Below are 12,648 nucleotides of genomic sequence, written 5' to 3' on the forward strand. Positions count from 1 at the left end.
TAAAAAAACGTTAAATACGTTTAATGAAGGAAAACAATACGCTAAATTATACTATAAAGAATAATTTTAAATGTAACCGCTAAATAACGCCCCCTCTCTCTCCCCCACTTATTTTTGGCGGCACCAGACGCGGGAGACTCTCTCTCTCTCTCTCCCACTCTCCTCTCTCTTTCTCTCTCTTGTTTTTTTTCGCTAAAGATTTCTTTAAAAACATTTCCGAAATCGAATACGAAGATTTAGCTCTCTCCTCTGCTATATTCACTGCGATAACAAAGTCAGTCAATCACTCACTCAAACCAAAGTTTCCATCTTTATATATTTATGCGTACGGACACACAGTTTCTATCTCCGCCGCCGTCCTAATCGCCGCCGTGAGAATGGGTGAGCCCAGAGACAGTCTCGCTCTCTCTAATCTACTCATCTGCCACGAATCCGAGTCTTGTCTGAACGAACAACAGCAAGACGACGACGACGATGAGACCAAGATTGAGAGATCTGATGAGCAGCAGAAACCTCACTGTTTCGCAACGATCGGTGACGACGATGAAGATTACGTGGCGGAGCTAGTTCGCAAAGAGAATCGGCGGTTCGATGATGATGACGACAAACCCACGAAAACGACGTCGTCGCTAGACAGATTGATTGCAATCGATTGGATTCTCGCTGTCCGTAGTCACACACTCATAAAGACAAAACCTTTTCTACGTTTCCGATTACTAACAACTTCGATTTGATTATTTTCAGACAAGAACTAGATTTGGGTTCCAGCATCAGACAGCGTACATTGCAATCTCGTACTTGGATCTGTTTCTACACAAGAGATTCATCGGTGTAAGTTCGATTCGATTCGATCTTGAACTAGATGTTGTCTTAATCCGACAGAAAGCTAAAAACTTTGTTTTTTTTTTTTTGTTAGTTGCAGAAAGATGAATCGTGGGCGATTAGATTGTTGTCAGTGGCGTCTTTGTCACTAGCTGCGAAGATGGAGGAACGTGTTGTTCCTGGATTATCGCAATACCCACAAGATCAAGACTTCGTTTTTAAACCCGACGTGATTCGCAAAACCGAGCTTTTGATCTTATCGACATTGGATTGGAAGATGAGTTTGATCACTCCTTTTCATTACTTGAACTACTTTCTTGCTAAAATCTCTCCAGACCGTAACCAATCTGTTTCTAAAGAGCTTGTCTTGTTAAGATCCTCTGAATCTCTTCTCGCTCTTACCAAAGGTAATTATTAAAAAATAGATCTTTTATCTTTAGATATTACATTATAAAATATGATTAATATCATTTTATTTCCTTTTTGTGGATATTGTTAGAGATAAGTGTTACGGATTATCGACAGTTCGTTATTGCTGCTGCTACTACATTGTTAGCTTCTTCTACTTCATCGGATATTAGATTGACGAGAGAAGAAATGGCTAACAAGTTTGGATCAGTCTCTTGGTGGACTTCTAATGAGAATGTATCATAACTCTCTTTCCTTTTTTCTAATGGTTATTCGAGTATATGATCTGAAAGATGATAATGTGTTGGTTTGGTTGCATTACAGAACAATGTATATTCATGTTATGAGAGTATGGTAGAGATTGAAGAGAGGAAACATATGACACCGCCCGAACTAGCGGTTCCTGGACCGGTGGTTGGTTCGGGAAGTGGCGCTAAACGCCGGCTGTCTTTTGATGATTCTGATCAGCCGTCTTCTTCTTCTCCTGATGCCAAGAGAATGCGTAGGCTCTGAAGAGAGTTTTCTTTCCTACTTGGAGTTTTTGGTTTCTAAGTTATATTGGTATTTTTTTTGCAACATATTGCTTTGGTTTTTATATTCAATCATTTGATTATAGAGAAAAAAATGGTCTGAATACAATGGTTATTTCATCTTTTTTGAAGTAACTCATATATAGAGGTTTATATATGATGGTCTCTCTTGATGATTCATTTTTGGGGTGAAATTGTGAATATCAAAACATTAGGGAGTTCTGTGAGAGAATCAAGGAAATATGAGAGTTTAGTGTAAATAATGAAAGAAACAGAAAGGGTGAATAGTTTTAGGCCAATAGTTGAAGTGCCTGTGATTTGGTTTCATCAGTCTTTTCCTCTTATTTTTCATGTTATAGCAAATGATAAATGAAGAAACTCTTATTAAGGTAAAGAAAAACTAATTTGTGATAAAAACAATTTCACAGAATATACAAATACTTTGTGTCATTCAATTAGTATCCTAACAAACAAATCACTAAATCCAAAATAAATCTATTTTTTTACTTGTCTTACATGAAAATACTACTAATCAAATAAAAAACGGAGAAAATACAATAACACTCTTTATTTTTTTTTATCAAATGAAAATCAGCCCATCACAATAATTTTTTAAAAATCTATTTATTGCCATTTTCCAAATTTTAGCATTTTAGAGACCAACTACTTGTAGTGGAGGCACTTTGGATCAATAATGGTTGGGATCAATTTACACGGAATCTTTTATACTGAAAATTGCATGTGATGTTTTCAAGTTTTTGTACTCTATAGTCTCTACGCTACGCGCAAGTCAAAAGGATATGGTACATACAAGATCGTGTAAAAAGAAAACAATTAATGTTAAAATTTCTTAAATTGATTGCAGTTTGAAAAAAAATAAAGATATGTGTAAAAGACCAAAGACAGAAGAATCCAACGACTTTGTTGAAGTGAGAAACAACTGTCTCATACAAGTAGAGATCCAAAGCATGGTTTCAACTAATTAAAGCTTTGATTCCAGCATGATTAGAAATTAATTAAAACATTTCAGTACTTGTTAATATATATATAATCAAAGTTATGAAGCAGAAAGTACTGACAGTATGTAGAAAATGTGTGTTTGGTTTAAGGCCATGCTCTAAGAGATCTGCAACAAGAAATCAAGAAGCTTAAAGAGTATAGCTTCTTTTCACCAAGACCTAGTAAACGCTTCTAAGTTTTTTTTGTTGCTCTCCTTCATTGAATATATGTAGGTCCCCAGGAGTGGGCACTTTACCCAATATCCGAAGCCACACCCGGACCCGATCCAAAATCCGAACCGAAGTAGCAAAATATCTGAACGGGTATTGAATTAGGAGAAATTGGATATCCGAACCTGAACGGGCAATATCCGAACCCGAATGCATATCCGAAGATAACCGAACATATGTATAATTAACCTTATATTTTTAGTTTACATCTCTCATTTTATATAAAATATTTATATTGATACTACACATAGAACTTAAAATACACGTACAATTACAGAGAAAATAATTTGCTACTCACTTAAAATGCATGTCAAACTTTTTATTTCAAAAATTAAGAAAAAGTTACATCCAAAATTTAAAAACAATAACCAAATTAATGTATTTTTAGTTTCAAAATGTTATGTCTAAATCTATTTATCATTCAATCCATTAAAAATAAAAAATTAGTTAAGTGAAAGTTATATTTTTAAATACAAGAAATTCGAGAAATGATAAATTTAATATAATTTTTTTCAAAATCTAAATATCCGAACCCGACCCGAAGTTCAGAAATACCCGAACGAGTTCTACACCTCTATACCGAAATACCCGAAAATCCGAATTCCCGATCCAAACCCGAACGTGTACCCTAACGCCCACCCCTATAGGTCCCTATTGCTATTTCTTCTTCACTTTCTTATTATCATTGGGTTAAACCATTTTTTCTGTTGGTTTTGGTAGGACGTGTGAGATTCCCGGGTGCCACAATTTAGTTACAACTCTCACATTGGTTAGGAGATGGATGAAAGGACTAGTAAGATTTAAAGATCACAAACTAGCTAATATTTGAGTAAATTTGATTTTCAGTCTAGATTTGAGTCGTTTATTTAGTGTAGACTTTTAAAATTATTGATTGTATAGTGTTTTACCGGTGTGGTATGTTCACCTACATAACTACTTGTAGAATTCAGGGGAAATGACTATAGAATACTATTTTTACTTCATTTATATAAACGATTGATAAAATGAATGAAAATGGTATTTTAGAAAAGAACAGTATCTCCTTATTTATTACAAATTCTGATATTGACAGCCTTTTAAATTGCTATAAGGGAATCAGTTTTGAACGATGAGATAATGTCAGGAATAGAGGCTCCACAAAAGGCCACACAATGACTTCATTGACAGATTTTCTAAGTAACACATTACAGTCTGGCTAGCTAACAAATCTTGTACCTAAAAATTCAGTTACTTATTTTAAACATTTGTTTCCTTCAGTGCCCTTTTCTTTGCATTTCTCATTCAAATTAGATTTCAAAAAGAAACAAAGATAGTCATTTCAAAGAAACAGTGTGTTTTACAAAAATAGAGAAAACATAAATCAGTTGCTTGTCCTTAATAATGAAAAAAACAAGAGTTATTGCAAAAGGCAAAAACTTTGTCATAATACTTTCTGTTCTAAAATTTTGAAGAAATTGTTCTAAGAGATGAAAAGAGAGCTCTCTTTAAAGAGCGATTTTCGCGCTAAATTTGATGGATGGATCAGACGGGAATCATCTTCAGTCCTGCAGCTATTGGCATACCCAAGAAACCTATGATGATGCTGAAGATCCATTGGACTATTGTGAGTGGTGTGGTGCTTGCAAATGTGCCCAAGAACTCAATGATTATGATCTGAAAGAAAACCGTTGCACCGATCACAACCACAAAGACATAGTTGTCAAGTATTCCCTTGAAAACATCGATCTCTTCCATCTCTCGTGAGCTTATCTCATTAAACACCTGGACATTTCAGACCAAAGTCATGTCAAGATTCAATCAATAATCTATTCTTTCTAGCTTGAAGATTACTATTGTGTTTCTTTTACCTGACAGAAGACGAAACAGTTGAAGATAAGAGTGTTTAACATGAGAGTTGAGTCAGGACCATCAAGACCAAACATAGACTTCCCTTTGGCCTGAAGAAACCAAATGACTATGAACTGATACACAGACTGTCCTAGAATGTTCCTCCACATGGCATTGGTGATGAAGTTTCCTCTCCTTCCAACGGGTAAGCGTTTCATCAGCTCGTTGTTCGGTGGCTCTGTAGCTAAAGCAAGAGCTCCAAGTGTGTCCATGATCATGTTCACCCATAGCAACTGAACAGCAGTTAAAGGAGCACTCCCTGTAGATTGTTATCAAGAGTTGATTAAGAAGTAGAGATTCAAAATCATAATCATGTTCTTTACTCACCGGTTAAGCAAGCTGAAGAGAAGTTAACAATCAGTGCAACAACATTAACCGTGAGCTGAAACTGAACGAACTTCTGGATGTTTATGTAAACAGAACGTCCCCATTTAGCAACTGTGACGATTGTGCTGAAATTATCGTCCAGAATGATCACATCAGCACTCTCTTTGGCCACCTGAAAAGGTTATAAAGATCATAAGCTTTAAGATTCCTTTAGCTAGAAAATGACACTTGAAACAATTCTTAATATACTCACTTCAGTTCCGGCGATTCCCATTGCTAATCCGATGTCAGCTTCATGAAGTGCAGGTGCATCGTTTGTTCCATCTCCAGTCACAGCAACAACTTCATCAAACGTTGTCCTTAACTGCTTCACTAGTGTGTGTTTATCCATTGGTGAAGAACGAGCCATCACCTGTATAAAGGACACATTTAGTTCAGTATTTTCTATTTTTAAAAATAAAAAATAATTACCAAAAACAATAGAAATTAACTGAATTTAACCGAACTAACCGAAAATAACTAAATTTAATCGAAAATAACAAAATTTAACCGAAATAACCAAATTTAACCAAATAAATCTTATTTTTAAAGAAAATAATACTGAATTCTAATAAAAATTGGTTATTTTCGGAAATAAAGTTAAAAACCAAAACTAACCAAAAACCAAACCGATTTCTTTTTCGGTGGGGATTGTGGCTGAACCTAATAAACCAAAACCGAAATACACGAACCAAAATAACCGAATAAACCGAAAGCGCAAGCCAAGAAGAAACAGCAAGTAGTACCTGAATCTTTGGAATCAGTTCAAGTAACTCTTCTTGACTCTTCTCTCTGAACACTGGACCTTCAATTGCTATACCATCATCCGTAAGAATCCCACATTCTCTTGCAATTGCCTTAGCCGTGTTAATGTTATCTCCCGTAACCATTCTCACAGTGATTCCAGCACGGCGACAAAGCTCAACAGATTCTTTAACCCCAGGACGAACAGGATCTTTGATCCCAACGATCCCTACACAAGTAAACCCCGAAGCAGGGATTGCTTCATCCGGCGAAAACCCGTTCTCAAGATCCATATAAGCAAGACAAAGAGTGCGGAGAGCTTCATTAGCAAACTCGTTGATAGTAACGTTCAGATACTTGATTGATTCTTCATCAAGCGGAACAACCTCACCGCTCGAGTTCACAACTTTATCACAAGCAGCAAGAACTATCTCTGAAGCTCCTTTGGTGTGAGCACGGAGACTTCCTCCTTCGGGAAGTTCGATCACAACTCCCATTCTCTTCTTTGTGGAGTTGAATGGCTCAACTTTGATTACTTTATAAGACTTCCTCTCTTCTTGGAAGTTACCACCAAGAGACAGTCCAAGCTCCAAGATAGCTGTCTCTGTCGGCGTCCCCAAGATCTCGGTCTTGCCGTGTTTGTTCACAACTACTTCGCCTCCGGTGTTGTTGAAAATGGATTGAATCAATAGCTTCAGAGCAGATTCAGGGATCTCTGACTGCAAGCTAGACCCTTTGTTTGCAACATCTTGCACGTTCATGCAAATGCATGACTTCACAACGGTCATGTGATTGGTTGTGAGCGTACCTGCAGGGCCGAATCTGAGAATTTAGAGACTAAACATTTTTAATATTTTTTTCTAGAATTTAGAGGTTAAACATTTTCTTTTCTTCATAATTTGGAGGTATAATATACTTATTAAACAACCAATAAAAATTTTGGAAACTAAAACCAATGTTTCATTCGGCTTGGCCCAGTACCTGTCTTGTCGCTGCAAATGGTAGTTGCGGATCCCATAGTCTCACAAGCTGCTAAGTGCCTAACAAGAGCCTTATCATTCATCATTTTCTTCATGGCAAAGGCGAGGCTAAGCGTCACAGCCAAAGGCAACCCTTCAGGAACCGCAACCACAACGATCGTCACAGCGATCGCAAAGTACTCAAGAAGCTCCAAGGCTTCATCGCCAGACCATATCCAGTGAGTCCCCGTCGAGAGCTTCCTCATGAACATCCCTTGCACCAAAACCGCGAAGGTCACCACAGCGAAGAAGAGACCTATTTTGCCAATGATGGTAGCAACTCCGTTGAGCTTCACCTGCAGCGGAGTTTCGTCGTCCCCTCCTTCGGTCAGAGTCGCCATCAGCTTCCCCCACTGAGTCCTCATCCCAACTGTTGTGATAAGCATCTTACAAGACCCGTCTTGCACTTTGGTCCCGGACAAAAGGAAAGGGTTCTGCGCGTTCACCATCACAGGCTCGCTCTCGCCGGTCAAACTAGACTCATCTATCACAACAGAGAATCCAGACAAGAAGAGTCCATCAGCCGGGACTTGATCACCAATGGCTAGATGAACAATGTCACCAGGAAGCAAGTCGTAGATAGACAGCTTCTGTCTGAACCCACTCCTAGTCACCTGAACAGTGATCTTCTTCTTCTCCTTATCCAAATCCCTAAACTGCAAAGACTGGCGATAATCACTAGTGGCGGTAACAAACACAACCAAGAGAATACTCGCCACGATGCCTAAACCGTCGTGGGACCCTTTAGGCCATCCTTCGGTAGCTATCCCAACGATCAAAGACACGAACGCGCAGACGCCGAGGATCATAAGCGTCATGTCTTGAAGAGCCTCCCATACAAACACCCAGAAGCTTTTGAGCTCGCTCTCCGCGAACTTGTTGATGCCGAAAAGGTCTTGCCTTTGGGATAAGTGAGCAGCGTCTGTGGAGAGTCCTTCGGTGGGAGATGCCTTGAGCTTGCCTGCGAGACCGTCGACTCCACCGTGGAACTTTAATTTCTTCACGTCGTGGCTTTCGACCATTGAGCCTAGCTCGTCGGCGCAGATGTCAAAGCCTGCGGCTTTGACTTCTTCGGGGACGGTGTAGTCGCTTGGAGCCACACCTACAATATGCCATTACAAATGGATTCACTTACAAAGACACAAACAAACTTTGACACAAACTTATTATTATTTTTTTTTTTTTAACAACACTTTGACACAAACTATAATTAAAAAAAAAACTATAACAGAAGCTGTAAATTTTTATACAAACTTTAATTTAAAAAAAAAACTACAAAAGTTGTAAACTTTGACACAAACTATAATTAAAAAAACAACTATAATAAAAGCTGTAAATTTTTATACAAACTATAATTTAAAAACTCTACAAAGTTGTAAGCTTTGACACAAACTATAATTAAAAGTATATATATATTACAAAAGATGTAAGCTTTGACATTATTAGAAGCTCACCAGAGATGAATTGAAAGGCGGCTTTTGAGACGAGAACTGCGATCCGCAATTTCTCCTATAAATAGAAAGTTATTTTTTTAAGATCCTTAATCTCAAAAAGGAAAGAAACTAATCAATCACATACCTGGTTGGTGCGGCGCATGGCAGCCGCTTCATAACGTTTGGAGAGATTAGCGGTGAAGCGAAAACGGCGTTTGGGATTCTTGACGACGCCGCAGAGGTTGCGCCATTTCTCGAGAGCTTCCTCAGAGGAATGCTTCGCCTTCACATCGAAGTTTTGGTTCAGGTAACTCTCCATCTTCCTCCTCTACGATCTTCTTCTTTGTTCCTCCTCCAGCTTCTCTGTTTTGAAGGCTCTGTTTTCAAAAGGAATCAATGTTTCTGCTTATTTCGTGGGGAGAGAGAACACACAAAGTTTAATTTTGTGGGTGAGGAAGAAAAGTCGGAAGCTTTTTTAAATGGAGGAAAGGGAAAGTTGTGAGCTTTTTGTGTGTTATTGATTTTGACCGAGTCATTGAGTGCAACATATTCATTTTGGGGGGCGAAGCTGAGTTGACTCGTTTTAATTCGTGTCCCCAACCAAAGTTAGGTGTGGTGTCTCATTTAATTAAAAAAAACATTCGATTATTAAAATATTAATAGCATGCACTAGACCGCATTTAATGACCGCATAATGCTTGAAACATTCATGCAGGGCATGAAGAGTACACGACGCAAGTTATATTATTTCCGGACATGTTGAAGATTATGATTGTTTTTTTTTAATTCCCAAATTTTGTCAATGGAGCTTGAAATTATTATAATTGGTTTTCTTTCGTTTTAAATGTTAGTGGATTTCAATAGTTTAATCACCAAATTAAATGATTAACAAATTAATATTACATGTCATGTTAGAAAAAAGAAGATCATATTTTACATGTAAGCATTAATAGTATCATACTTCTTGTTTGGCTGCTAACTTTGATTTTGACCAGATTACATGACAATGTAGGACAAAAGTGTTGGGTGAATTTGACAATAAAAAAAAGGAGAGGGGGGTTAGATAAAGAATGAGAAATTGGAGAATCGTTGACCGACACTATTGGGAAAACTCGCCACTTCGGAGCGACTGAGACGCCACGTTCCGACCAATTTCATTGGTTCTTTTTGGACCAAAAACATTCAAGTGGTCCCAGTTGAAATGCAAAAATATTTGAGATTCCTTTTCAAATTCAATTTTAGGCTATTTATGGGCCTTTAAAGAAGCCTTCCAAATTAAGACCTTCGCGATATGTAAATGGACTTTCTTACTGAATAATTGACGAATTATTGTTATTATATGGCAGAGGCTTTTGAACTTGATGGTGTCTTTTGAACTTGGGCTTTAAGACCTTACCTTTTATGGGCTATAGTACATATTTGCTTCTGTACATCATATTTTTACCAGTTAATTGTAAATTTTAAGATAAATATTTTTTTACACTAACCAAGCTCATATATACAACATTTCTATGTTTATGGATAATTCTTGTAATTTTACACCAAAGATCAAGCTCAATACTTTTGGTCTGTTGAATACATAATCGTACAATCTAAAATCAACTTTATATACTGTCACATTTTAGTGGGAACAGTCATGTCAAAATTATTATTTTGAGTTAGGTTGATTGAGTTGATCTTAATAATGTATGATCGTTTCTACATCATTTGTTCTTCTATTGCTCCAGTATGGATTTTATTTACGGTACGAAATTTGTTTACCTAAAAGTCATTTTTCACTTTTATGTGATTGATGGGAGACCTAAAGGTTTCTTTGTCTATGGCTAATTGGAAGATAATCAAATAGTTAAACAAATATTCGTCTCATTGTACCCAAAAAGCATGGATTCAAACCCATCATATCCCCCAACCAAAAGAAGAAAATTTCACGGATTCGAGAATATGGAACTAAACGATCCTAAGACCATCATTAACTCAAATCTCTTAACTAAGGTTCTTATCTTCGGCTAAGAGACGGTTATTAGGTTTTTTTTTTAGATTTTAACTAAGAAAATCTAAGAACCGTCTCTTAAATAAAAGATATAAGAACCATCTCTTAGTTGGAAAGTGTAAAAAAAAAAGATAAAAAAACAAAAAAAATGTCAAATCATGAGTTAAGAACTGCGGCTAAGAGACCGGGATTAATCATGTCCTAAAAAGCATATATATGTGCATTAACGATAATATGTTTTTGTTCAAATGTATAATATATACTTTATCTTAGCTAAGCATATATGCATAAGAAAGTGCTAGATCTGGTTACTGCGTTGGCAAACAGAATTATGGTTTGTATAATTATGCATTTTTGCCATGTTGGTTGTGTCATGCATAAACTCACAGCAAATGTAGATACACTGGCGCATAACGAAATGATTATATATAGACTATTTATATGAATAAATTGAATCTTCAGAGAAAATGAAGATGGGACTTTTCCTAGAATGCAAGAACAGATTTCGAGAAATGATATAGGAAACTGAATTGCAAAACTCGATAGGTTGCGAAGAAAGGGACAAAGATGCAGAGCGTGGGGTTCCTTCTAATAATTGTAGAAGAAATTCAAGATCACATGATCTACGATGGAGAGTGATGACTCGTGATAGGTATATCTACGACATTGTGTGTAGCCTAGGCAATCATCTATTTTTGTACATTTATAGTATATTTGATCGCTTTATTCATAAATTGGTCTAGAATTTTAACAAGACGACATGGCGTTTGTTTCTGAATTAGTCAGAAGATTTGACACATTAGAAAATATGGGAGAGTTTTGACCCCCAAGAAAAACAAAATAGATGGGTGAATATTTTTTGTTTTGATAAAATTTATGAGAGAGTTATATAATAGTACTAGTTTTATTTGATAATATACGGACAAATATCAGCATTTCGCGAGTGTATGCATTTTTACTAACTCATCACTTAGCTTACGTGGTTTCATTAACCAAAAAAAACTTGTGATATCATGATTTATTTTTTATATGATTCCTTCAGTCTGTAGTGGTGTGTCAATCAGACGATGCAAATTTACTGTCGAACCTTCGGATTCTAAACTAAAATTTAACAAGTGGCATGAGTTTGGGGTCGATAAGAATGCTTTGATCGAGACAAACGAGAAAACCATGACGAGCCTATTGCATTAAGTGCCGTTGGTTAATTAGAGGTTCGCATATGCATAAACCAATAGACATATGTATAAACTGAACAAAGACATATATCTAATAAAGGGTGTAGAGTATACTAAATCCTCAGGTGGAAATTCAAAGAGAGGGCATTGAAAGGTATATATAGACTCTATACAAAAATGGTAGTATGACTTAGTGGAGAGTGTTTTTAGTTAGAGCAATAGGATTGAAGTAGAACAAAAACAAAGAAGCATGCCCTAGATTCCTGAGATAATAATTACACATTGTTGTTTATATAAGGGAATGGAATATGACAAATAGATTGTTTTTTTACGGTTTAATGTGAAAAACAAGATAAAAATATGAGAAATCAAATATAGTAAATGAAGAAGAAGAGAAAAGGGGAAATGGTGGCAGAGAATGGAGAGATGTTAGGAGGCAAAGCAAATGGGAGCTTTGATGATGTTGATGCACGCCGTCAGCTTTTCTTCACGCCTGCTCCCACTCACTCACACCTATAAACATTCTCTCTCTCTCTTTCCTCTCCTCTCTGTTTTATAAATTATATTCACACATGTCTCTATGTTAATGCTATAACATGTGTTTATGTACCAATATATCTTTATAGTTATTATACAAAATGTTATGAGCCCCTCAAACAATATTTCAAATGGTGGTTATTTACTTGTTATATTTTTTGAAAACTGTTATACTTGATGTATATTCGTTCTGTGAACTGATGTCAAGAACTCAGAACATTCTTAGAAATATATATATATATATATATATTCTAAGACTACAATAGTACTAGCGAGTATGTAGATATAACATAACAGAAGAGTATTAAAATATTGATATCGCATTACATATTCTTGATTGTTATCACACTACTTAGTCGCCGATTGTCTATTTTTTTTTTAAAAAAAATTGGGTTGATTGGTTGGATTTGATATTATAACAAGGAGTCAATGAGACTTTTATTTTCAACTTTTTTTGGCCTGCTGATTTAAAATGTATCAAGAGGATTCTTTTTTTTTTTTTTTTTTT

At 36.2% G+C, this 12,648-nt stretch overlaps 2 protein-coding genes across 3 annotated transcripts; one reads left to right on the top strand and one right to left on the bottom strand.

The window, feature by feature from the left end:
* Positions 1-124: 124 nt before the first annotated feature.
* LOC106306044 (cyclin-D5-1) lies at positions 125-1,933 on the top strand. Of its 2 annotated transcripts, none has more exons than XM_013742495.1 (5): positions 125-665; positions 745-831; positions 917-1,229; positions 1,322-1,467; positions 1,555-1,933. In XM_013742495.1, the coding sequence occupies exons 1-5, from the start codon at positions 378-380 to the stop codon at positions 1,741-1,743; spliced, it is 1,023 nt and encodes a 340-aa protein (XP_013597949.1). In that variant the 5' UTR covers positions 125-377; the 3' UTR covers positions 1,744-1,933. The 2 variants fall into 2 exon arrangements, with proteins under 2 accessions (XP_013597949.1, XP_013597950.1); XM_013742496.1 differs by having other exon boundaries at positions 923-1,229.
* A 2,347-nt stretch (positions 1,934-4,280) lies between these two features.
* On the bottom strand, positions 4,281-8,988 carry LOC106306043 (calcium-transporting ATPase 2, plasma membrane-type). The gene is made up of 8 exons (XM_013742494.1): positions 8,584-8,988; positions 8,460-8,514; positions 6,968-8,107; positions 5,989-6,794; positions 5,457-5,615; positions 5,204-5,375; positions 4,837-5,135; positions 4,281-4,750 (listed from the first exon to the last, which is right to left on the bottom strand). The coding sequence occupies exons 1-8, from the start codon at positions 8,755-8,757 to the stop codon at positions 4,511-4,513; spliced, it is 3,045 nt and encodes a 1,014-aa protein (XP_013597948.1). The 5' UTR covers positions 8,758-8,988; the 3' UTR covers positions 4,281-4,510.
* Positions 8,989-12,648: the final 3,660 nt, after the last annotated feature.

This window comes from Brassica oleracea, chromosome C7 (assembly GCF_000695525.1).
Source record: "Brassica oleracea var. oleracea cultivar TO1000 chromosome C7, BOL, whole genome shotgun sequence".
NCBI classification, from domain to species: domain Eukaryota; kingdom Viridiplantae; phylum Streptophyta; class Magnoliopsida; order Brassicales; family Brassicaceae; genus Brassica; species Brassica oleracea.